Source organism: Pezoporus occidentalis, unplaced genomic scaffold (genome assembly GCF_034315485.1).
Source record: "Pezoporus occidentalis ecotype Australia unplaced genomic scaffold, CSIRO_AGI_Poc_V1 ctg99, whole genome shotgun sequence".
NCBI classification, from domain to species: Eukaryota; Metazoa; Chordata; class Aves; order Psittaciformes; family Psittacidae; genus Pezoporus; species Pezoporus occidentalis.
The window spans coordinates 4,355,874-4,380,098 of record NW_026916358.1 but is presented as its reverse complement, the minus strand read 5'-3'; the positions used below and the strand labels follow the sequence as shown (position 1 = coordinate 4,380,098).

At 42.5% G+C, this 24,225-nt stretch overlaps 1 protein-coding gene across 7 annotated transcripts in view; it reads left to right on the top strand.

Moving 5' to 3' along the window:
- Positions 1-24,225, top strand: part of NPAS2 (neuronal PAS domain protein 2) — a 104,578-nt gene that overhangs the window by 40,435 nt on the left and 39,918 nt on the right. For 5 of the 7 annotated variants that reach the window (XM_062607005.1, XM_062607006.1, XM_062607003.1 and 2 more), the window contains exons 2-5: positions 10,561-10,614; positions 15,497-15,645; positions 18,845-18,936; positions 22,185-22,274. In XM_062607005.1, the coding sequence (XP_062462989.1) occupies positions 10,561-10,614; positions 15,497-15,645; positions 18,845-18,936; positions 22,185-22,274 (385 nt within the window). Of the gene's footprint in view, positions 1-6,971; positions 6,993-7,046; positions 7,288-10,560; positions 10,615-15,496; positions 15,646-18,844; positions 18,937-22,184; positions 22,275-24,225 lie in introns of those variants that run through there. The other 2 variants (XM_062607008.1, XM_062607009.1) reach the window with 2 other exon arrangements.

The following is a 24,225-nucleotide window of genomic DNA, read 5'->3' as shown; positions in this document are numbered from 1 at the left end:
GCAAAAATCATTTGCTTTAATGCAACTGCTAATAAAGATGATATCAACACAAACCTCTGTTTGTTCATATGTTGAGCTCACTGAATAAAGAAGCTTATCATTTATCTGTGTAGAAGCTTTTAATTAGTTTTCTGAATTTACTCCAGAGATTAATGGGCAGATAATATTCAATATATGCTTTATTGTTTCAATTTCTTTATTGAGATATCTGAATTTGTATGCTCTTCCCTCTTTGATCTTTTACTCTCTGTGCTAGTAAATGTAAAATTTTTGGCTGCAAAAAGACTCATAAAAAATTTCCACTGGTTCATTGCATCTAGGTGATGGTGGGTGGTTTATAGTGTAGGACACAACGGCAAATTCTACTCTATCAGGAATTATAAACTGTGCTCAGAATAGATCGCTTACACTGGTGTCACTTGCTGGCAATTTTCAAGATTTCCAGTAACTGGTAGGGGAGGTGCCTTTACCTGCTTGCATACCAGATAAAGAGTTTGTGAACTTAAGCGTTTCTTTTTCCTTGAGATTTCTTTTGACCTTTTTCTCCAGCTGCCACCTTTCCCTCTGACCCTGACCATAGAATAGAATCATAGGATGGTTTGTGTTGGAAAGGACCTTAAGATCATCTAGTTCCAACCCCTCTACCCATTTGCAAGGTGTGCACAGTGTTGTCAAAGTCCACATAGGCTTCCCAGGGAAGTGATGGAATCACTGTCCCTGGAAGTGTTCAAAAACTGTGTAGATGAGGCCCTCAGTGGCATGGTTTAGTGGTAGTCTTGGCAGTCCTGGGGTAATGGTGGGAGATGATCATCTTAAAGGTCTTTTCCAGCCTAGTTGCTTCTATGATTCTATGATTCTCTAGGGAGCCAGAGCAGGTGGAGTTCAACCCTTGGGCTGTTCATGAAAAGGGCTTTAAATCTGTGCTTCAGAGGAAGCGGAAGTGTCAGAGGCATCCCTGATAGTAGCCAATATCCACAGGCAGCTACCAGCCTAGTGCAAGGCCTGTGCTCTCTTGTTGCCAGGAAGAGAAATCGAGCCCAAGCTGCTGAATTAATCTTTGCTTTTCTTCATATCTTGTGCTTTGGGAGAAGGTGCACCTTCAAAGTGCAGATAAAAGGGAATGGAAATCCTAAGTAAACAGTGCATCATTTTTATTAAAAACAGTGCCCTATGTAAATATAAAGTTCAACATTATGGCTTTGTTGGCCCAGTAGGAGAAGGATTAAAAATGCTCATTAATGGGATTTAAAAGCAGGAGTTCAGTAATATTAGCTACAAAAATATAATTATCGTAATTAAGATTGCAAAGTACTAACGAAGCTCTTGAATAATTATCCTTTTTCCCTAGAGATTAATTTTGTAAAACCTGATTTGAATTTTACATCACACTGGAGAAACTTTATCACTGTAAAAATGGGAGCCACTGATAGCACTGAAAGGCTGACAAGAGCGGTACTTCACACATCAGTGGGAATGTTCCGGCACCACAGCTGGAGTGTGGCTCAGACTAGGATAGGAAGGATTCAAGGGCATAAACGTTTGAGATCATGCAAAATGCAGGTGTAATCTTGGTCTGCTGCTGTGTCTGAACTCTTGGCAGATCTATGGAATCAGACACAAAATTGGGGAACTGCAAGTGGAGAGCATTCATCCACAAAGAGCCATGCAGGTTGTGTGTCTCTGGCTTCCCAGTGTCTTTAGTCTTGGTGGTACCCAGACAAACCCTGATCTGACTGCACCTTCCTGCCCTGGTCTTGTCAGAAATGACCTGAAAGCCATGTAGGTTACATGATTCACCTGCAAGGGAGACAGCAAGCTGTACAGAGGAATAGTCTGTATGGTCTTGCAGTGTCTATAGGCTTGCAGGGTCACTTCTGAAAAGAGAGATACAGCAAGTTCTCAAAATTAAATGACAACAAATGTCCATTTTAAAATATCTTCCCAAAACAGCTTTTCATGATTCATCTCCCCAGATGATTAAATATTTAGTTCTGCTGACAGGAATATGATAGTTACCATAGAGCAGAAAATTTAGTGTGGTGTGTGAGTTATAAGCAGATATGTTATCAAGCTCTTAACACAAAAGTGATGGGATTATTGGTGTTGATATCTGTATTTACTTCTTTATATTGTAAAGGGATTTTTTTTCCCCTATACAGCACCAGATTTAGGCCACAGCTTTGCCTCTTGTACTGTGCAGAGAAGTTGTTGCTTCTTGTAGGCTCTCTGCAGGGATGGTCATGTTTCTCCCCACACCTCCCACCTCCAGCCCACATCAATGGCAGAGCAGCTGAGCCCCAGTGGGTGTCACCATGCTGGGATGCCCATAAGGATGGAGAAGGTTGAGGAGAACCTTCACTGCCTGGCTCAAGTCCCAGTCCACTCCTTGGAACTGGGCCCACCAATTCATGCTGATTGAAGAGGCAAGGCTAGGTCCCATCGGGGCAGGGAGAAGGCAAGGGTACTAAGAGAGGACAATTGACATTTAATTTGGCCGCACTGTGAAAAAAAATCAGAATTCCTTTCTGGTGTCAGTATTTTTGCTGTTTGCAAAATTATTCCTAGGCCCAGAGTTTTTTTAGAAAGCCATAAATGGTTAACAAGTAAATGAATGTGGGGGAATGAGACAAACCTATGCCAGTTCCTGGACATCTTGCTTTATACTGCCACGATAGCCTGTTTAATTGGATGGAAGGGATTAAAAGGATCTTGTTAAGACTATTGCTGCCAGAAAAAAAAAAAAAAGGAGAGTGACTTTGACAATAGTCCCATCGCACAAAACTGATTTTCTGCTTCTGTTGGTGTTTCCCAGGTAGTTCGTGCCAAACAAAACAGCAGTCCTTGAGTTTTTGACAAATAAATCTTTATAGTGTTATACTTGCATATTCTGCCAGTTTGCCTGTGCTGGCTGAGCATTGACCATCAAAAGATCATAGGTCAGATGTTATATTATTGTACTTATTCAAATATTTGCAGAAGCAAATAAACTTTGATTCTTACAACTGAGAATACTTTCATAACTGTGACCATTTTCAAGGGAAGATTTTAGAGCTCATGCTTACAAAATAATCCTTGCAGCTCTACCTCCACATTTCGGTCTGGATTTTTGCGAAGATACACATACGTGAGGGACTTCTTATAGCAGCATAGAGTTAAGCATGTGTTAAAGTCTTTGTGCATTTGGGAGTTCTGATATGATGAGGATCAAAGTTTTATAAATACCTAAAACAGATTAAGAACATGAGAAGTAAAGAGAGAAAAATAACAAGTCTTGCAGTCATGGGCCATTCTTATGGGAGTCATTTTTCTTTTTCTACTTTTGCTAATTCTGTCATAAAGTGAACATACTTTTTTTTTGAATTAACATCTAAAAGTGACATGACAGACACCTGGCATATAAACATACAATGCTAAGATGTATATCTTGCATTCTTTTCTCTTAGATGGCAAGTTTATAAAGCAGGAGGGATGTCAGTGTAGGAGAGAGTGCACAGGCTATGTGTATCACGGAAGAGCAAGAGCATAATAAAATAGATTTCAGTAACATATATAAGAAGTAGTTTAGGGGACTGATATGCTTAGGAGCATGTGTGTTGCCAGTGGAAGCCAGCTCAGCAGAACCGGCATCAAAGGACAATTCAGGTTGGAAATGATCTCCGAAGATTTCCAGTCCATCCTCCTGCTCAAAGCAGGGCCAGATCTGAGATCAGACCAGGCTGCTTAGGGCTTTGCCCAGTCACGTCTTGCAAGCCTCCAAGGATGGGGATGTCACAGGATGGAGAAGTGTTTCCTACCTCCATTTTCAGTTTACTCCCATTATTTCTCACTCTCCCATCCTGCACCACCATGAAGAGTCAGCTCTGGCGCCTCACTGATCCCTTGTAGGCAGTGGAGGGACTGTTAGGTGTCCCCAGTGCCATGTCTTTTTCAGACTGAACCAGCCCAGCTACCCCAGCCCCTCCTCACGAGGCAAGTGCACCAACCTGGACCACACTGAACGCTCTTTGCTTCCTCCAGTTAATCTCTATCTTTTCTGTGCTGGGGGGCCCCAGCCTGGACACATCAAGCAGGATGTGGTCTAACAAGTGTTGAGTCAAGGGGCATAATCACTTCCCTTGTTCAGGCTGTGCTCCTGTCCATGGTGCAGTTGGCTGTCTTCATCACCACAGCATGCCACTGGCTCCTTTTTGTTGCCTTTGACATGCCCTGCAAGTGTCAACTTCCAGTGAGTTTTGGCTTTCCTGCCACCACTCCTACAAACCCAACAAAGTCAATACAGAAAGACAGTACCTCCAGCGGATGATTTACCATCCCTTGCCACTTTGCTCATGCATAAGCTTTGACAAATATTTGGCTGTGCAGAAACCAGTAATGACTAAGCCTTTAGCTGCCCCATGCCTCAGTTTCATCATTGAAATGCACCCATTAACTCCAGCGCACTGTCCAGGCTTTGCAAACCCCCTGCTTCTACAAATGGCACATGTTGTCAAGCAGGGATGCAGTAGTCTGAGCGACCTCATGTGCCCCATGACAAGCCCAAGTGCTTTGTCTCCATGGCTCATACAGAAGGTGAGAGGGCTGCCAGCAGACCACTGCAGTCACATCTTCCTCTGTTCATTGCACGCAGCGATGTTACCAAACTGACCTACTTTCCCCATCCACCCACGGAAGGCTAATCCTGTTTAGCATTGCTGGAAGGGGACGGGCACGCAGAGAAGTGCTCCGAGTTATACAGATGGCAGTCTTTGCTGATTAATGTTAGCTTAATTTGTTTGCCTTTCTGTTTCCAGCCGTGCAAGGGGAGAGCAGAGCAGCACTTGAACACAGGGATTCACTCAGCCTGTTCACTGAAGTCTGAATGGCTTTACTCATTCCGTAATAATAGTAATAATAATAACAACAACAAGAAGGAAGATAATGAGCAAGTATGTACTGATCTTCATGAGAGATCCGTAGCATCACACAAACTTTACGTGTTGCTCACAAGCTAGAGATAAAGGACGCCTCTCACTTATCCTGGCCACGCTCCAGCACGGCACTGCTGACGTTGCTCCTGACTTACACTGATGCAAATTGCACCACATCTGTAGAGCGTCTGTAGACTGCACATCCTAAAAATCAGCCAGCACCAGAGTTAGATGGGGGAAGCTAAGAGCACACAGTAGTAGCTGCAAGGTTTCTGATATGCGGAAAAGAATACCTCTTCCCACTGACTGGAAATACTGTAAAGAATAAAACCTGAATGTGCTGTGAGCCTTTACTTCTCTTCATCATGATCTCATAACACTCAGCTGCATTACCTGTGAGCATCTTCCTGCCATCCCTTGCTCGGAAGAATGGAGCATTAATTTATGTCAAATTCCATCATTTTCATTATCTGCATTTGGATTATGTTTTAATGTCTGTTTTGCTTTAAGCCCGTTACCATCTAAAGATTCATTGTACATGTATGTATGAAACATGGAGAAGCCACTATCTTATCAAAAAGTTTTTTTTCTTTTTTGGAAACCTCTAACAACCTTTTATGTCGTTTAACAAAAGGTAGTATTCTACTGAATGCAGGAAGACTAAGCTGCACACTGACAAAAATAATCTAAAGCTGGACACTTACCATGTTACTGGATTTTTCCTTTACTTGTTAAAACAGTAATTCCCACGATAATCGCAGAATGACATGATCCATGGTAACTGCAGACTGTCATTCTCCCACTGAAAAGTCACAGTCCGTTCTCAAATAGCAATGTGTGTCATCAGGAATGTGATTTTTTTACTAGCTTTTCTTAAGTTTTCTTAAGACTATTTACTTTTTGATAAATCAATTTTGATTGCTAAAGGTGGGATTGCATTGCATTTAGATATGAACTCCAGCGTTTTCTTGTAACAGTTCATAGGTTTACACCTGAAAAATAAGATGAAGAGGTGCAGTTCATTTGATGCATCTGTTAATCTGTTGATTTATTCTGATTTGTATTTCTACAAATCCTTCATGTCATAGCCCTCTCCACATCACAGAAACGTGGACTAATGTGTTTAAAATGGTCAGACGGTCACCTCTTGCCTGTTACTCTGTGACCTCTTCTGCCACTTACCATTTGCTAATCTTTCTGTTTTCCCCCAGAAAGGCTTGGAAGGGAAATATTTTACTTGCCAGTATGGTTTACTTCATTCCAGAGCTCTGCCCTTCCTGAGAAGAAGAGGGTAGAGCTGCTAGTGCCAAGCTAAAGAGTGGTGCTCCCCAATGTTAGCTCGTGCCCATCTAAGCCATTTGTAGAGCACTCATGGGACAGCACCATTGTCCAACCACAATGCCAAGAGATGGCACTGAAGGTTGAATGATGTGTCTGGAAGGCACAGGAACATGTCTCCCCTCCACTCTGTTGCTCTTTTTCTTCCCTCTTCACAAAGATAACAGTTGTTGGGGAAGGTTTGCCCACAGGCCAGAAGGTAGTTCAAGATGTTTCTTCCCAGTGTCCCAATTTTCCCTGCAACCCTTGCCCGTCTCCTTTCTGTGAGAGGATTGTTCACCAAGTGCAATATCATCATCTCTTCTTCTGCTGGTGGTATTATATCAGCATCCTAAGTGGTCTGAGCATGAGGTCCAAGGGAGGGCTCAGGTATATCTACAGTGGGTGGGAAGCAGCACCAAGGTATGGCAGGCAGCACCCCTCTCCTCAGGGCTGAGCATGCCCTGTACAAGAGAAGTGGCTGAATACCCCAAGCAGACCCATGGGTGGTAGACACAGACACCCCACCGTGCTGGAGAAGGAAGTGGAGGAAAAGCCCAGTCTTTCCCCCACAGCTGCCCAACACAGAGCTAGAGGAGCACAAGCACTGCAATTTCTCATCAGGCTTCCCCAGGCGCGTATCAGGACCTCTAAAAACAATTTGTCTCTGATTTAATTCAGCTGTGTTAAACGAATATGATTAAAAATTCTTGTTAAATGTCAGGCTGATTTGTAGGAACTGAGATTAGCTGACCTCATGGCAACTCGGTGGGAAATCAACAACTGATTACTTACGTTTGAGTGTCAGTCATTTTATAGCATATCCTTATGAGCAGTAGGGCAGGAAGGATTGAAACCAACCTCACCCACATGAAAAAGTAGTAGTTTAATTTGGTAATGAAACATTTCCAGTGCAGGATAAGGTGATCAGTGCCAGATGAATTTTACAGTGCAAGCTTTGTGTCCACTGGGAATAGACTGTATCAAAATAAACATGTGCAATTTTTCTTCTGTGGAGTCCATGGAACAAGCTGACACTCTGCCTGAATTACTTCTTTCCCAAGCAACTAATCATTGTATGAATGAATGTGGGGGGTATGTTTGTGCTGTTCTCCATCTGATAACTAAGCCACAGCTATAGATTTAAGTTTTAGCCTGTCTTCTCTTTCCGTAATGTCACTCTTCTCTGCCTGTGGATATGTGTCTTTCTGTGTGTCTGTCCAAGTACCACCCTGATGGTAGTACTTGAGCTTTCTTCTCCTTATTCCAGGTGGTTCCCATCTTTTTGAGAAATAGCATCTTCACTGCTTGTTGATAATGATATTAATGAAGCTCCAAGTGTAACTTGGAGCTGTTAAGTACTCTGTTGGCAGGAGTTACAACATGTGGTGGTGTTACCTTTAGGTTTCCAAACTGTTTTCATTAGATAAATCCTTGTGACACCAGGGTTTTTTTACGTTACCTCATTGCAGGGAAAGGTGGCACAGAGCCACAATGTTTACTGCCTGCTTCCCTCATCGCAACAAGCCAGAATTGCCTCAGAAACCAGGCACTGATAGGGATGAGAGAATAGATTTCCAGTTTGCTATCTGGGACCTTCCCAGATGAGGGAGGATAACATAAAGCAAGCAGGTTGCTCTAAGCACATGCCTAAGCCCCATGCCATGGTTTTCTCCTCCAGATATAAGCCAGCATCTGGTGTGGCTCAGGAGAGGGATGGCAATACTGGTTCACAGCAGTTGTGTACTTGCCATATCTATTTTATTGAGAGCAGTTTTAATTTCATATGATACGTATGTTCTGGCAAAAGCTGTTAGCAATGCTTACGAAGCTCTGGAGATTTTGCCCTGTGAGCAAACAGAAGCAAAATGACAATTAGGTATTGTCTAACACTAGCGACAGCACAGCAGGTCCAGAATTTCATGCCAGTCGGTGAGAAACCTTGTTTACTGGAAGCTGGCCATGGATTGCTTTACAGATGTAGCCAAATCCTTGGCAGAACAGACCAGTTAGACCTGTTGCTCTCTTGTAAGGGTAGAGGTTTCCCAGCAGTGTAATTCTTTGACTGCTTATAGGGTACAGCTCTAGGAAGCCCCTTTCCATTAGGTACATTGTACTTGTCCAAAACAGCTGATCCTGACTGCCCCATCCATCATCAGATCCATCCAGAGGTCTCACCCCATATTCCTGCTTTCTAGTGGGAATTTGTTACAACCAGAGGAAGCCTTGGTGCAGCAGAGGAAGACCTTCAGGGATTCAGAGAAAGCAGTTTCTGCTGACACTGCCCCATTTTGCTTGTCATACCCTACATTCAACGGGGGTGCAGGCAACAGAGCATTTTGAGCAAAGGTCTAGTAAAGAACTACAGCAAAATCCTAAATGCTAACACTTGCCCTTGTTAACTGGTGCCTTCTTTGTTCTTGGATAATGCAGGTGAACATTTTCATTGCAATAATGAACAAATAAAAACACTGAACGTTATCTCTACAGTTTAGCCTGAATTATTTGAAAACATACTTGCTGGGCTAGCAGTCTGATTCTGCTATTGGGCAAATAACCACCTAAAGTATTTGTAAAACACTGGTGAATAAATTTTAACTGGGTCTATAAATCTTCCTAGTCTAAAATATGGAGAGTGATATATGGCTGACTTGGCTGTTTTGCAAGGCCAAATAAATATCTGAAAAAACATTTTAAAATTACATAGCATTATTCATTCTTTTATTCTGTATGGTGGAACTCAGCAACTTAAATTTGCCAGTTATGACTAAAAAAGCCAGTCCCTCGGCTTTCATATTTCCTCCATCAATGAGTTGAATGCCATGAGGTATTATCTTTACCCTCCAGTCAGTGACCTGTGGCTTTAATTCCTCATTCCTCTTATATTTGATAAACATTACAGGGTAGTTTCATGTTCTTAGCTAACTGTTGAGTAATGAGCAGGTGGAATATTACTGTAGGAGAATTAGTAGCAGAAAGACAGAATTTACCCACTGCTCTTACTATCAATAACTTTGCATTCCTGTTTTTCCATAAAATGTTCTTTAAACAAGCCTATTTATGTGTGACTCATATGTGGAAAACACCATGGGCTTAAATAATGCCTAGCAATTAACTTCCCTTCTCTCCCCCTCCAATTTTATTCATGTCATATTTGTTAAGAACTCATTAAATGAGAAATTGATTTTTGAAAGTGAGTGTTACCATTGCCTGTCATTACACTGCTGCTTTGAAAATGACGCACTGACAATCCAGGGTTTGTAGCAGTATTGTGCTGCCGGTTTGGAAAATATTCATGTAGGATGCAGCAGCACAAGGCTTTTGTGCCTGACATGGGCATGAGGTGCCCTGAGAGGCTGCAGCAGCACAGGGATTCTTCCTTGAGCTGAAGAGCTTACAGCTCAAGCATCACTTTTCATGAGGCCATGGAGCAAAGGAGGGTGGGCAGTGATATGGCAACAAGCGTTCTCAGGATCTCAGCCTTCAGCTGGGCTGCTCTTGTGTTTTTCCCTTTGTCTTGCCCACACAAATTTACTCAATTACCCCCTTTTATTGTGCTGCTGTATGAACATGTCTTGTGCTCAGAGTACTTTCTCCTCCCAGCTCAAAGTGCTATTGGAGCAATTGAACTATAAACCTTATGTCAGGTCACAACATTTTGGTGAAGATCAGCAAAAAGAGTGACAGGGATGGCACAGTCCCCATGCTCAGTGTGGCACTGCCATGCAGATGGTTTGTCTGACCTATGGGGAGGGGTTTTTCACAGTGCGGCTTGGCCACTGGGATTTATGAGTACACTTTGAATTTGGGGTGTAATTCAATAGAGTTACTACCGTCTCTTTTGGCTTTGAGTCAGGACCCACAGAGGAGGACAAAGAGCATGCCAGCAGGAAGCCCCATTTGAGAAGTCAGGCATTGGTGATGCCAGCTAATGCACTGGGGGTGGTTTTGGGGCAAATGGGGGGCACTGAAAATGCCTTCCCAACTTGGCAGTCCCGAGGGCTTATCCAGCCTGCAAGTTTGCAGAGAGTAACCTCCACATGAAAAAATTCCCTCAAGAAGTCTCTGTTTTTGTACTGTGCTGGCGCACCATGTTGTGCCTGGGAGCCTTGATCTCTGGCTGGAGCCCCTAAGGCTAGCGTGACGCTCAGAACTAACATTATTCACAACGGATGTTTCCTAAAATCAAGGACTGTGGCATAAAGCACTGCTGACACATTTATCTGACCTGAATATCATCGCTCTTATTAAAATGAAATAGAGCAACTCTGAGATTAACCTGCAAGTAGAGCTAACAAAATGACAATTCATAATGATTCTCGCATTCCTTCAACAGAAAAAACTGCTTAGACAATCTAATGGATGAAGATGAGAAAGACAGGGCAAAGAGGTGAGCATTTTTTCTTTTATAACTCTCTGTTTAACTTGTGATGATCTTGATACTGTTTGTTGCTGCAGAAGCTGTTTTATCCATGATCAATTAATTAAAAAAAATACAGCCAAGCACCACTTGAAAAACTGCCATGTCAGATTCCTATTCTCGGCTACCCTGTAAGAAGAAAATAACGTAACGATGTTTTCTGTGGAAAATGTCAAAAAAGCATTGATCATTTTCTTCACATTACTGCACAACATGAGAACCGAAGAACCAACAACGTACTCCTGCCACTATAATACATCATCTGAGCTCCCTGAGTGTATAAAAAATGTGGGTTTTTTATACAGAGTACATTTTGCAAAAGATAACTAAAAAATTGGGGGTTCTTATGGTGGCCCTTTATTCATCAATGCCTGTCTCACAGTGATAAGAACACCCAGAAGTTACCTTCAGAGCAGAGAAAAACCACAGAAAGTGCTTGTGACAGCCCTAAATAGGCACAAACCTTCACGCACATACATTCTGCACTCCGTCATCAGCTCCCGGTTGGCAGGAAATTGTGAACACTTAGTGGGGAGGGAAAAGGTGTGTTTCAAGGCAGAAGACCTATGGCAGTAAAACTCCTAATAACTGTCAGATCTGACTGGCATCTGCAGAAAAGCTGTTTGGAAGCATTTGAGGTGGTTATTTTTCTGGATGTGTTATCAAAACCGCAGTTTAATTGCTTTAGAGGGAGCCATGTATTGCACACCTCTTTCCCCTCGCTTCCCCTCTAATGAGAGTATTGCCAGTCCAGGCACAACTAGTTGATCCAGTTTCATCTCTTTTGATTCTGACACTGCTTCTTTCCTCCCTGCAGCTTTTTCTCCCCAATATAGGTCAGCACAGGCTGCAGCCAAGCTCAACTGTTTCCCTTTGCTTCCTCCTCTTAATGTGTGCGTGCTAAGGATGCAGAAGGCCTGCCTTTGCTATCAGGAGCAAAGTGCCAACCCAACTGCCTCCCTTTAGGCTTGCAAGGGGTGCCCACTGAGGCCAGGGCAAAGAGATGGCTCTTCCAAGCATCTCCATGCTCATCCTGCAGCACAGCAGGAGGTGTCAACCTTCCCCAGAGCCCCAGGGTCAGGGAAGGGGGAAGAAGGGGAAGGAAACCCACCATAGATTGTTGCTTCATATTCTTAAGGCCTGATTATCTTCAACATATCTGTGTGTTAATTGTTGTGGTTTTTTTAATGCATTAAATGAATCCATATAGGAAAAAATAGGCTCACACATATCCTCACTATCAACAATTATCATCGCCATCTGGTATGGCTTTCATGCCATTTGTTCCTGGAGGGAATTTTTGTCATGCCCTGGGGCAGGACTCTATCAAGGTGGATAAAAAGTGATAACTTTGAAAATGAGAAAAGGAAATTGTTTCTTTAAATTGTAATTAAGTACATTTTGATTCTGATAAATAAGTCTGAATTTGAAATTAAGTTTGAAACCATGAGAGACTTTATGAAGGTCTACGGTTACTACCTTATACTAAAATCACTCAGATTTATTTAAAAAGTACAGGTTTTCTTCCAAAGCTTTAAAGAGAGTCAGACTTGGGAGAAGCCATTTGCTGAACATCTTACTGTTGTGCCTTGAAAACTCGGGACTCTCATCTGTGCTGTGCCTCAGGGGAAATGTTTTCTTTGTTTTCTTCTATTTGGGATAAGGACTGGGTCCCTCAGTGTTGAGAAACATGAGAAGAGATTAAAAAAACAAGAAAATTGTTCTTTTCTTTCATTTTCTGTGTTAAAAGTAGGTGAGATTGGATATTTCTAGATCTAACTCTTCAGGGATGGACCAGAAGCTGGGTTTCTCAGGTTAGACACACACACACACACACACACACACACACACACACACACCCCACATTTTACTGTCTGCTGCAATTTATTAGGCACATACAGGTTGTATTATATAGAAATGAGAAGAGGATCCATCTTCTCCCAAGGAGAGGCACCTGTTCTCCCAGCCCTTTTCTAAGTGTTTAGTATTTGGCCAAGACATGGAGACTGCTTATTTTGAGCCCCATTCTGCATCAGCTGACTCCCTAAGCTACTACTTCACTCCAAAGCCACAAGGACTAAAATGTGGATATGATGACACCACACTTGTGGGCACTGAAGATCTCTTTCAGGTCTTCTGATCCTCTGGAGATCAGAAACCATAATTTCAATTCTTTGATCCTAGATGAGGTTTATTTTGGTTTATGGATTTATTATTTTAAAACAAAAAATGTGCTTTGTGTACTTTTTTCTTTATTTGCTTTTATTTTAGTTTAATTTAGTAGGTTTTATTGGTTTTTTTTTTCAATTCACTGAATTCAAAATTCCAACCAAAACCAGCTTGAAGTGAGCCATGAGAAAGCGTTTAATAAATGGATAAGACCACTTGCCTTTTTCCACTCCATGAAGAGTAAATTTAAGAATGAAGGTATGTGGCACAATTACTTCCTTTGTTGCATGTAGAACATATCCCACTGGGCAGCAAAAAGAAATATGAAATTTAGTGTAAAGTTGTATTCCATTGTAAATCACCAAGACGTAATGACTGGTAGTTAGCAGGTGTCAGTGTCTCTTTAAGGTGACAAGCAGCAAATATATAAGAGAATAACATTGGCTGTTTATGACACATTTTACCGTTCTGAATTCAGGCTGTCCTGTATTGCTTTTAGCTGTATTCACTAAAAAGCCACATTTTATTCATACTGTGCCTCTTCCCCTTGGATATGCTGTTTTGTTTTTTTTCTTGGAGTAGTGAAGAGGGAGCAGAACTGGGACAAATAGTATGGAATTAAGATAGGGACTCTTTTGGCTTACTGTAAATTATGTGCCATAGCAGACATATTATTTCCAAGCCTAGAAAATAACCTTCCAAGGGAAGTGATGAAAACTACATGATTTAACACATTTACAACTGGACTGAACAAAGCATTTACAATTGTTCAGGGATAGTTTTTCTCCCTTCCCCCCCCCCCCCCATTTTTCCTTATTTTTTCCTTTTAAAGATTTTACTGTGGTCATCAATTCAGATTTTGGTAGAGTTGTTTCCACTAGAGGAGTTTTTTATTTCCTTTGTGAATAAAATGTCAAGTGTTAAAAATAGATACTTTATATTTTAGAAAAAGCAACACTTTCTCTATAGATGGTTGGTGTTTTGTTTTATTTTCAGGGCAGGAGATCAAGACCCTTTAAGCTTAAAATGAACTGAGGATTGAATTACGAGGAAGTAAAATGTTGACGTTCTTAACATCCCCTTGAACTGTGCAGAAATAGGATAAGGCTGGAGCTTTTCACATCTTGTTCTGACAGCCTTTTGCACTGTAATAAGAACAGGCTGAAATCAGTCAGGCGGTATCCACCCAATCTCTTGTGTTCAAAGCTGTAAAATAATCAAGTGTTGGCTTCTATCCAGTGTATCTCCAAGTGTGTTCAGGGTTGAGAGCAAGACAAACAAAAATTACCCCTCTGTCAGTAGTAACATCCAGAAGCCTCTGCAGTGATTTCTCTGCTGGAGTTTATGGCCATCCTGGTCCTTTAAGGGGATGTAAATGCTGGGCTAAATTCTGCTCTGATTTTCACTAGCATGCATCCAGAGCTCATGAGGAACGACAGAGTTAGCTGGGACTAAGAAATTCAGAGTGAGAACTGGCCTCTTGGCTTTTCTTTCCTGTCTACATGAAACCAGATTTTTAGATCTTTACATAATTAACAAAGCAAATCTTGTTTGCTTGAGGACCTTTCAGAAGAACAAACACAAATCTTCTGGGTTATATTTATCTGTATTTTCACTTGGCTACAGAAGCCGGGGTGATAACCTCCAAGTAGAATGACTGTTGTATTCATGGGAGCAATTCAGAAAACGCTTGTGTATAGGTTGACATACAATTTAAAAAAAAAATATCAAGTGCCCACACCGAAAAGATTATCAACAACCGTAATGACAGTATTGTTGTGGTGCCAAAACGCCCCAATTGAAATCAGATCCTTTCTTCCTATGAGCTTTTCATGCACAACAGCAGAAGCAGGCTTTATCTGAGGAGTTTGTAAACTAAACAGACAAGACTGGCAAAGAAAGCTGCAGGACTTCTCAGCCCCCAGGTCGGGTATCCCACATGCAGTCCATGCTGGGTGGGATAAGACATGCTGGATGCCCTCCCTCCTGCTTGCCCTTGTCACCTTGGAAAGGAGAATGAAGTAGGTGACATATGAACTAGATGAGAGCTGCAGCAAGCTCTACTCGGATCCCTGATCTTAATGACTGGGAGACAACAGCCTGATTCCTCTCTATAAGCCAGCCTGGAGGTAACCAGAGGACCTGTAACCAAAGGAGGCTGGTCCCTCTAGATGGACCTAGCTCCAGTGCAATGGCTGAGCTGCAAGAATGGGGTCCCTCTCTCCTGTTAGGACTGCACAGATGAGCATGACCCATAGTTTTACTAGTCCCCACTCTTCTTTATGGATGATTTTAGTGTTGTCACAGTATTCTTATTTCTTCTGGTTCCGAGTGCCTCATCAGAGGCTGTATGTACTTTCAGGATTCTGTGCATGCTTAGGAGATGGGCACAGCTCCTTCACCTACAGGCTTAAAGCCAACCTGATGTAGACAGAGTGTCCAACAGCAGCACAGATGGGCAAGCAGAGCCTCCATCTCCCCACTGGACTCTAAAGGGAGCTCAAAGACAAGAGCAGGAGGTGGGAAGAGTTGCCTCCTATTTGTCCCTGCAGCTTTGCTGGAGGCCAGTGTCGCTCTTCATGTGAGGCACACAGCAAGTTAATTTCTATGTGTGTATGTTGCAAAGAGCAGGCGCATGACGATTTTTCCTCTTGGTCATCCTTTTTTTTTCCCTGGTCCACAGGGCTTCACGTAACAAGTCTGAGAAGAAGAGGCGTGATCAGTTCAATGTTCTCATCAAAGAGCTCAGCTCCATGCTTCCAGGCAACACTCGCAAAATGGACAAAACTACTGTGCTGGAAAAAGTCATTGGCTTTCTGCAGAAACACAACGGTAAGATTTACTGCAGCTCTTCGTGCACTTGCCAGACAGTTACTACAATATCTTGTTTCCTTCAGTGATTATCAGAATGGCTCAAGGGGCCTAAAAGTGCCAACATAAAGTTGGGATGTTTTTTCTGTCTCATCCAAAAAGATCATTTGCAGGCATTGTGCTGCCCAGATCCATCTCCTTGACTACTCTTCATCTGAGGATGACTCAACCTGCTAGAGAAGGGGTGAATGGCAGGAACCAAGGGAAGAAGGGCAACAGTGCCCTGCAGCATGCATTAAGAAGAAAGACACTTTGAACAAGAGAGATTTGGGGCCAGAGGCAAGAGTCCCTTCCTTGAAACTTGCAATATTGTGAGCAGAAGAACAAAGCATTCACCCCAGCTTCTCTACAGAAAAATGCAGGGAAGCAATCTGCTGAGCCCCCCTGCTCCTCCTCAGTGGACTGTGTAGGACTCAGTTCTCCAGTGAGCAGAAAACTTAGACCAGAAAGGGCCCAATTTGTGAAGTCAGCTTCAGCAAATTACGTCCACGGATAGCAGGTGTGCTTCACCCAGCGTGTGCAAGCAGAAGCTACATCGCAGCGTGCAGTTGCAGTGGTAAAGTTCAGCCTTAGAAGGCCAGGAATTTATTTTTTAATGCACAGAGCAGTGACAGTTGAGTGCTTTAGAAATGTACCCTCAGAGAGGGCAGAGGAGATTTCTGACCCTGCTGATTTAATCTGCTTGGTCTAGTTTCTAGTCAGTGAGAGGAATGTGTGTTGTGGGCTCCCTGAGGCATGGACATCCACCAGCAGTGGACAATAGAAACACTTCTCCCTTATAAATCAGGGAACTGGTTTAAAACGGGGCTCCCTTGCTCTGTCTCTGTGAGGAAAAGGCTTTGGTGAGTGACTGAGGGGAACGTCCCTGGTCCCACAAAGCAGAAAGGGGTCTCACGAGCCAATGTACTGCACCGCCTAGCTCACCTTTGCTCATCCAGCACCACACAGAGCTCGCTGGAGAGCTCTGGGTGAAATGGAAGAGACCATAAAAATTCTTATATAATGACTCCCAACATAATGGAGTCACCAGTGTCAAACTTACTGAGGAAATAATTATAGTGGTTCTGTTGTTAGAGCACAAGTTTGCCTTAAATAAATTTTTGCCACAGACAAGATGATTTCATACAGGAGGGCATAACTAGGACATCTCAAAGTTTAATAATCATATATAACTATTAAAAAAATGACAGTAAGAACATATGGGGGTTTCTTTAGCTGCCCAAGGCAGAGTAAAGGAGAATGTGAACATACTCAATCATAAAGCCAAGCAAAGAACAATCACACAAGATCTGAATAAATGTAGGTAAGTGTAGCTGATAGGCCAGATGATTTACTGCAAAAGGCACTTCATTTCTGGAAGAACAACTAGGTAAAAGAAAGCTAGTAGTCACAAATCCTTGCACAGTAATTGGGTCAAAATGTGACTGGGTTTTGTGCACTTGCTAAAAAAAAAGCAAATATTATCTATTTTTAAACCAGATTAGTAGTCACACAGTACAATACAAAGCATCAGCGTTTTAAAATGTTATCTTCAGCGTACTTTGGATCTGGTTCATTCAATCATATTTCCCTTTCGTTTAGTAGGTTAAACTAAGATTTTAGTCATAACAGAGGAGGAGGTCAGTTTTCAGTTGTTTTTTTTTTTTTAGTTCATAAACAGCCTGCTTATTCTTAATCCACAGAATCTCCCAAATCTCAAGTAATTCTTTTAACAGTTGCTGTTTCATGTATATCAACTTTTCCAAGCTATGGATCTGCTGAAAGTACCCTGTATTCTGAAACTATAATAAAAATCCATCAGGCTGATCTCTCTTTTTCCTTAGTCTGGTTTTGAACCTCCATGTAGGATCATGTGGGCTGTGGAGAGCCGCCATGCTATCCATGACAGCCCCCAGCAGTGCAGAAAGTGAGCTGAACAAGCTGGTAGAAGCAGGCAGCTGCATTTCTACTAATAAAGCCTGAACAGAGGCTTTGATTTCTTTCTAGGTAACGATATGCACAGGCACTGGTATAAATTTGCTGCCTTTAATATCATTTAGCCATTTGCATTTATCTGTCCAGTTTGCCTATGTTCTTCAAATGGGGAGCATTGGATACTATCTGTCCTGAAAGTGTTAATCAGTAGGATTAATTAGCAGGCAGCACCAAAAGAAGACAGGCAGTGCTCAGCATCCCCTCCCTACTAGAGCTGAATAAGGGAGGACTCTTGGACAAGCAGAGAGAGAAGTGAACAAAACCAGCTCAGGTCTCTAAATTTCAAGATCTGTTGCCCAGAACCCTGCCTGACTTGGGTATAGCTAATGTGAATGGTTGTTTTTGAAGGAAATGGCTCACCATGGTGCATCCAGTTACTCCCAGTATGGTTCCCAGTTTGAGTGTGGAGCTGTGACTTGTTACCCCAGTCTGCCTCTCCCCTCCATGGAAAGCCCTCGGGGAACAAGCATCCTCAGGCTGCTGTGGGGCTAAGATTGGCCAACAGCCAGGCAAAACTCCATGGTGTCCGACAGCACAGGAGGTCCTCTCCTCCAGATAGAGTTTGGGATGAGATGCTGGTCCTCCATTCCCTCTCCTATGCTGCTATACACTGTGGGGCTGGCAGTAGGCATGGGAGAGAGTGGGGGCAGTAGCAGCAGTGTAAGGCTGCTGCAAACACTCATGTTTCACACACATTTTGGAGAGCAGAGCAATAGCTCTGCTGTTCGGGGTCACAGCCCCCTGGGGCTGTTCCAAAGGAGTTTTCTTGATGCTCCCTATTTGGCAGAGAAGCTGTAGGCTGAACCCTAGCTGTCTGGCACCCTAGTTTTGAAGTTGGAAATTGTAAGTATCAATTTGACACGTGCTAATCTTTGCCTTGATTTTACTTTCATGCAAAGTGGTTTTATCTTTAGATCAATAACCAAGTAAGGCTGCTTGAGGCCAATGGCTATGAGAATACAGTCTCCCACTGAAGTCAGTTCAAGTTGAGCTGAGTAAAACATGAGGAAAACGTTTCAAGATTGGGCCCAGTTTAGATAGCCATTACTGTCTCTATATGTAAACCCATGCTTGAAAACTGCAATTTGTTGAATATGATTTCTATCTTTTCATAGCAACTCATGTATCATCTTACAAGATACAAGTTTCTTTGAATTTAAAAAATGCAAATGTTTTATTTGTCTAGAAGTCTCAGCACAGACGGAGATTTCTGAAATTCAGCAGGACTGGAAGCCTTCATTTCTCAGCAATGAAGAATTCACCCAGCTGATGTTGGAGGTGAACTTGCATATATACTGTTCCCAATTTTGTCTAGTAGTCATGGAATTCCCCCTGCATCTAGAATAAAATGTCATCTGCCATTCCGAAAGAGGAGTTTTCAGGTATTGCTGTATTTGACTGTCAAGCAGAGCTGTCTCTGGGGCAAGGGATTAGAGTCCCTACCTCTTTTCACTCTCGACAGTGCCATCACACCGTGCTGCCGCAGCCCTGAACGCTGCACAGGGACTCCCAAAAAATGCATTCCAGCTGAGGGATTCAAATCAGAGGTTACATTTTAGTTTTACAATCAGAGGTGAGGAAAAGGGCACACAGCAGCTTTTTCTCCTGTTCTTGGAAGGCATTATTATTACCTAATATTTATGCAAGACTAGCACCTAAAAAGCAGCAGTGTCGCATCCCTCTACTGCTAGGTGCTGTACAAGCAGATAAAACCTGACAGCTACTCTTGGTTTGATACAGTTAATACTTCCACTCTAATGCTTTTCAAGGCCCTTATCAAACACTTTTCATTCTAACAGGGAACAGGGTTATTTTGCAATGATAGTTTTAAAATTACTTTTAAATTATACCATAGGTGCTTTTAATGCTAGCTGGGATTTGAAGAGAGGTGACTCAATGGCATTTATGTAGGTTCAAGATGAAATGCAAATGAGCTGCTAAAATGCATTTTTCTCTCTCAATAACAGCTAGAACCTTCTCTAGCAAGGATCTTCTCCCGTACCAAACACATGGAGGTTGCATGGTCCCACAGTGTCCTTTGAGAACAAGCTTCTCTTCCTCCCACAAACAATGTGACTGTGGGGATGAGATCAGGGTCTGGCAGTAGACAAGGAGGAGTGCAGGGGAGCAACTTCACCCACCAGGGGGTGGCACAAAGCCAGGACATATTGCTGGCCCCTGGGGCTGGCAGTCCCTTGGCCACTGCAGTTTGCTGTGATGAGACTCCCCTGGTCCAGTGTTACGAGATCCTTGCTTTCATCGCCCATTCCCATCTGAGTGTGCAGGAACTTCACATACATAACTCCTTCAGCCTGCACTGAAATATTTCAGATAGCAGTAAATTGGCAGTTGTCTTGACTGGCTGGGCCTTTGTTGATTCTACTTGTATGCCACACAATTTTAGATTAAAACAATTGCTTTTAGTTTCCCAGCCTACAAATCACCTTCATGGTGCTGTGATTTTCCATGCCCTTCAAGATAACATTGAGTATTGGGATGTCCTGTTGAGCTAGCTGTTCATCATTCTCTGCTTTTTCGCCTTTCTATTAATCTTATTTTATTAACATTTGGACAAGACCGCTTGAAGTTTTTCCCATCCTGTTATTAAAAGGTGGGAAGGGTTTTTTCGAGCACTAATTCAAAAGAATCAGCATAACTGACTGCGATGCTACATCAGCTTTCTTGAAAATGGCCTTTTCTTATCCCATTGAAAAGGCTGTCATCAGATTACATAAGAGTAGGTATTAGGCTCTGTTTGTTCATGTAGGACTGTTGCATTAGTTAAATCTTCAAAGGGGGATATGCCCTCTTAATGTTGGAAGGACCAGTTGCGAGTAAATAAAAATAGAATTTGTCTGCATGCATTAACTTGATTTTACCACAGAATTGTGATGTGAGTCACTTGGTACAATTTGCATTGGATATGAAATAAAGACTTGATTTGAAAAAAAAATCCAACAACGTTCACCATAGTAACATGCACAATCCAGCTGCCTTGTAAAACCTCTGTTCTCTTCTATGGGTTAACAACTATCCTGCTTTTTTAGAAAACAGCTTGAATGTACTACACGAAAGAAAACGTTTTCTCTGCACTTAGATTAACAAAATCAAAGTAACTGTAGGAGCTGGAGAGTTTTCAGAGATGCTAAACACAGTCTTCTACTGGGATATAAGTTATTGACCTGCTTTTCAAAGGATTGTAGCACCAGCAGATTCCCATTGACTTAAATAGTTGTGGGTGCTCAGCATTCTCTGGAAAGAGGAACATATGTTTGTGTCTTTATTCAAGGCTTTGTGTTTTCCTTTTTTTTTTTTTTTCCTTTTTGAAAAACAATTAGGATTTTCCAGTGCGCTCAGAATTCTTTTCCTTATTGAAGCCAGCGGGAGGGAAGGATGTGCTGTGGCTCACAGGATCAACTGCTAGTCTGACTTGGAGGCATGCCTGGGTTTGCAGTAAGGTTTTGTAACACCATGGCACCCTGATCAGGCTCTTTGCAGTACCCCTATGTCCTGAACAGGTATCACCTCTGGAGGACAGTCAAACTCTGCTTTGATTCAGTTGCGCTTGCCATGCCCATACTGCTCAAATCCTGCAAGCAACACTGACTCCAGATAATCAGTGAACTGACAGGAAAGACCCAGACCTGATCCACTTGAAGGCTTTGGGAGCTTCACTAATGACTACTTCATTACAACAGAAAGGTTTTAATATATTCCCTGAGCACCTACTACTGAATCTTAATTTTGGGGGGAGGTCTGCTCAGGGTAGGTTGCTGTAGATCTGGAAATCTACCTAGACTTAACTTTGAACAACATTTAGGTCAAAACCTTGCAACTCAGACTAAAGAAGAAACTAATTTTGAAGGTTAAATTGTTCCTGGGCAGAGGATGGGAATAAGGCTGATATTCCCCATCAGTGCTAGGACTGAAGGAGCTTACTGCAAGGTGGGACTGAAGAAGAAACTGCAGGAGGGTGGAATGAGTAATCTAATACCATGACCTTTAAAATAAATCACTCAATTAAAACTCAGGCTAAGGATTATTTGATCATTTGCATTGCTTTTACTTACATGAAAGCCCAGCAATATACAATGTTACATTAATACAAACTGAGATTTATGGGGTTTGCAGAGAAGTACCATTTTGAGATAGGGCCGCATCCTTTCATCATCCTTTGATATTTACACAGAGCTCAAATGTTCATTTTAATAACTTCCAAGGGATCGAGTCTTAGTCATTTTGCATTATTAAAATGTGTGATTAATTTAAAAACTGAGACATGAAATGTTCCTGTGAGCCCTTTGTTGCTTCAATAGTATGTTTTACTAGACTACAAAGAGTGCTGTAAAAGTTAAATCAGACTGTAAAATCAGAGAATTACTGTTCTGCAACTTGAGATGATAACGTTCCTACAACTCGATAACAATATGGTGCTGAAGTCAAGCTGGTTTGATCAACACGCAATGAGATGCTCTGTTTACACCGCTCATTCCCATTAAAGCATTCTCCACTTGTCTTTTCCTTAGGCATTAGATGGCTTCATTATAGCAGTAACCACTGGTGGAAGCATCATCTATGTGTCTGACAGCATCACACCTCTTCTAGGGCATTTACCGGTGAGTAATGATGTCACTGCCTTTTCTACTACACACCATAGGATAGGGCCCTGTGTTTTTAGAAAGAGGTGTAAAAGGGTGGTGGTGGGGTGTTGTTTTCCTGAAAATGCAGTGAGGGGCTTTATCCCTGCATTATGATGGCTGCTGCTGTTGATCGGCTCTGTTCTTTCTCTATCTGATTTATACCCTTCAGGTTTTTGTTGCTATGAGGCATTTTGGCTTGAATGGGAAAAGCTCTGAAGGAATACTCTGGACAAGGAAGAGACAGGGTGACCTGGCTGATCTTTTCCATCTCTAAGCTAGCAGAGAATAGCACCAGGCCTGCTGGCAGCCCAGCAAGGAGCTTGTTAAGGGCCTTACTCTGCTCCCAGGGAGGTAAAGGACAAAAACCCCATTGAATTCAGAGCTAGCCAGGGGCTGCTGCAAAGCTTTTCCTGCAGCTCTGCTGTGCTTTCCCAAGGGGAGCATACCTTGCTCCAGGGAAGAATTGGTGCTTGGGTCCAGCACATACAGCTTGTTTTATCTGCTGGCTGCTGGGTCTCGCTGTGGGAGACACTCCTGCGTGTGCTAGCTTGGGCTGGAGGAGCAAGGGAGATGGACTGCTCCAAACCGTGTTCCTGTTGCTAAGGCTGCTCTAGGAGAAATGGCATAATAATTAAGGATTAATCCTCACATTCATTTTTAGCAGCTTGGTCTCAAATAAATACATGCCCAGGAGAAAAAAATAGCTGCCAAATCATTATTGTACCACCCCCCTGCCACGTTCTTAGGAAAATTGCAATTCTTTTTCTCTCATTTACTTTTTCACCAAATATGTTATGTTTTCCACCCAGACAAATATATTTCACACACGCAACCTTGCTGTAATATGAACAAAAATTATTTTCTTCTGAGACGAAAGGAACTTGATGAAAGGAGGCAGCTCCTGGTAAATGCAAGAATATTGCTATGCAACGACAGATTGAACCAAATCTATTTCAGTTTTCTCTAATCCACAATGGTTGAGAAAACCGGTAGCTGACTATTCTCTGACATGCACATTCACTTCAAAGGCTGAGAGAACCCTGTCCAGCATTCAGGGTCTCCATATACTTATCGATTTCTGTGGAATCTGTTTCTCTTTCATGGCTTGGGGTTTTCATTGCTATCCCTTCCAAACATTGATTCTTACTGGAGATGGTCAGTCTGCTGTGGGGAATTATTACTTTCCAGGAACTGATGTTTCAGCCCCTCTGCCTAAAACCTTAAGCCCAGGGTGAACATGGGTGGGTTCAGGTTCATAATTCCTGAGCTGGATCATCACAAACTAAATTGGTTTTCCCTCCTGAAGTCATGCCTTGTGTGATAATCTTGCATGTTATCCAGCTCAAAATGAGGACAGAGATGGGCATTATTTTTTAGTTGCAGCACATAGCAACCCAAGCCAGGGACCAGCCTGCTGGGGCTGGAGGTGGAGCAGAAGTTCCCACAGACCTCATCAGAGTTGATGGAATGATGATGGTTAAAAATTGCTCCACCGGCACGTGCCTGCAGAATGACTGGGTGCGTCCTGGAAATGGCAACTGAGCAAGTAATAAAGGCTTCTGCCTGCCAAAGGTTGGCATATCACTATGGCCACAGATAGTTAGGTGCACACTGGGATTGTAGTCCCATGCTGCCCTTTCCATATGCCATTTTTTAAGTTTTAAAACCAATCAGAGTGCTATCTGGAGAATCTGTGTGGCTCTTTTTGTTTACCTCCAGGATCTATTTGTAAGCTAAATGCAGTCATGTTTGAGGGACAAAATACCAATTCTTTCTTCTCTGGGGCTGCAAGAGGAAGAAGTGCTCTGCAAATCTTCTGGTTTGAGTACTGAAAGGAATGCAAAACTGGGCAGAATGTGGAGTAGGGGCTCTCTGAGGGCCCCTATCAAGAAATCTGATGCATTTTCTTTCATTAAAATCATAAGAG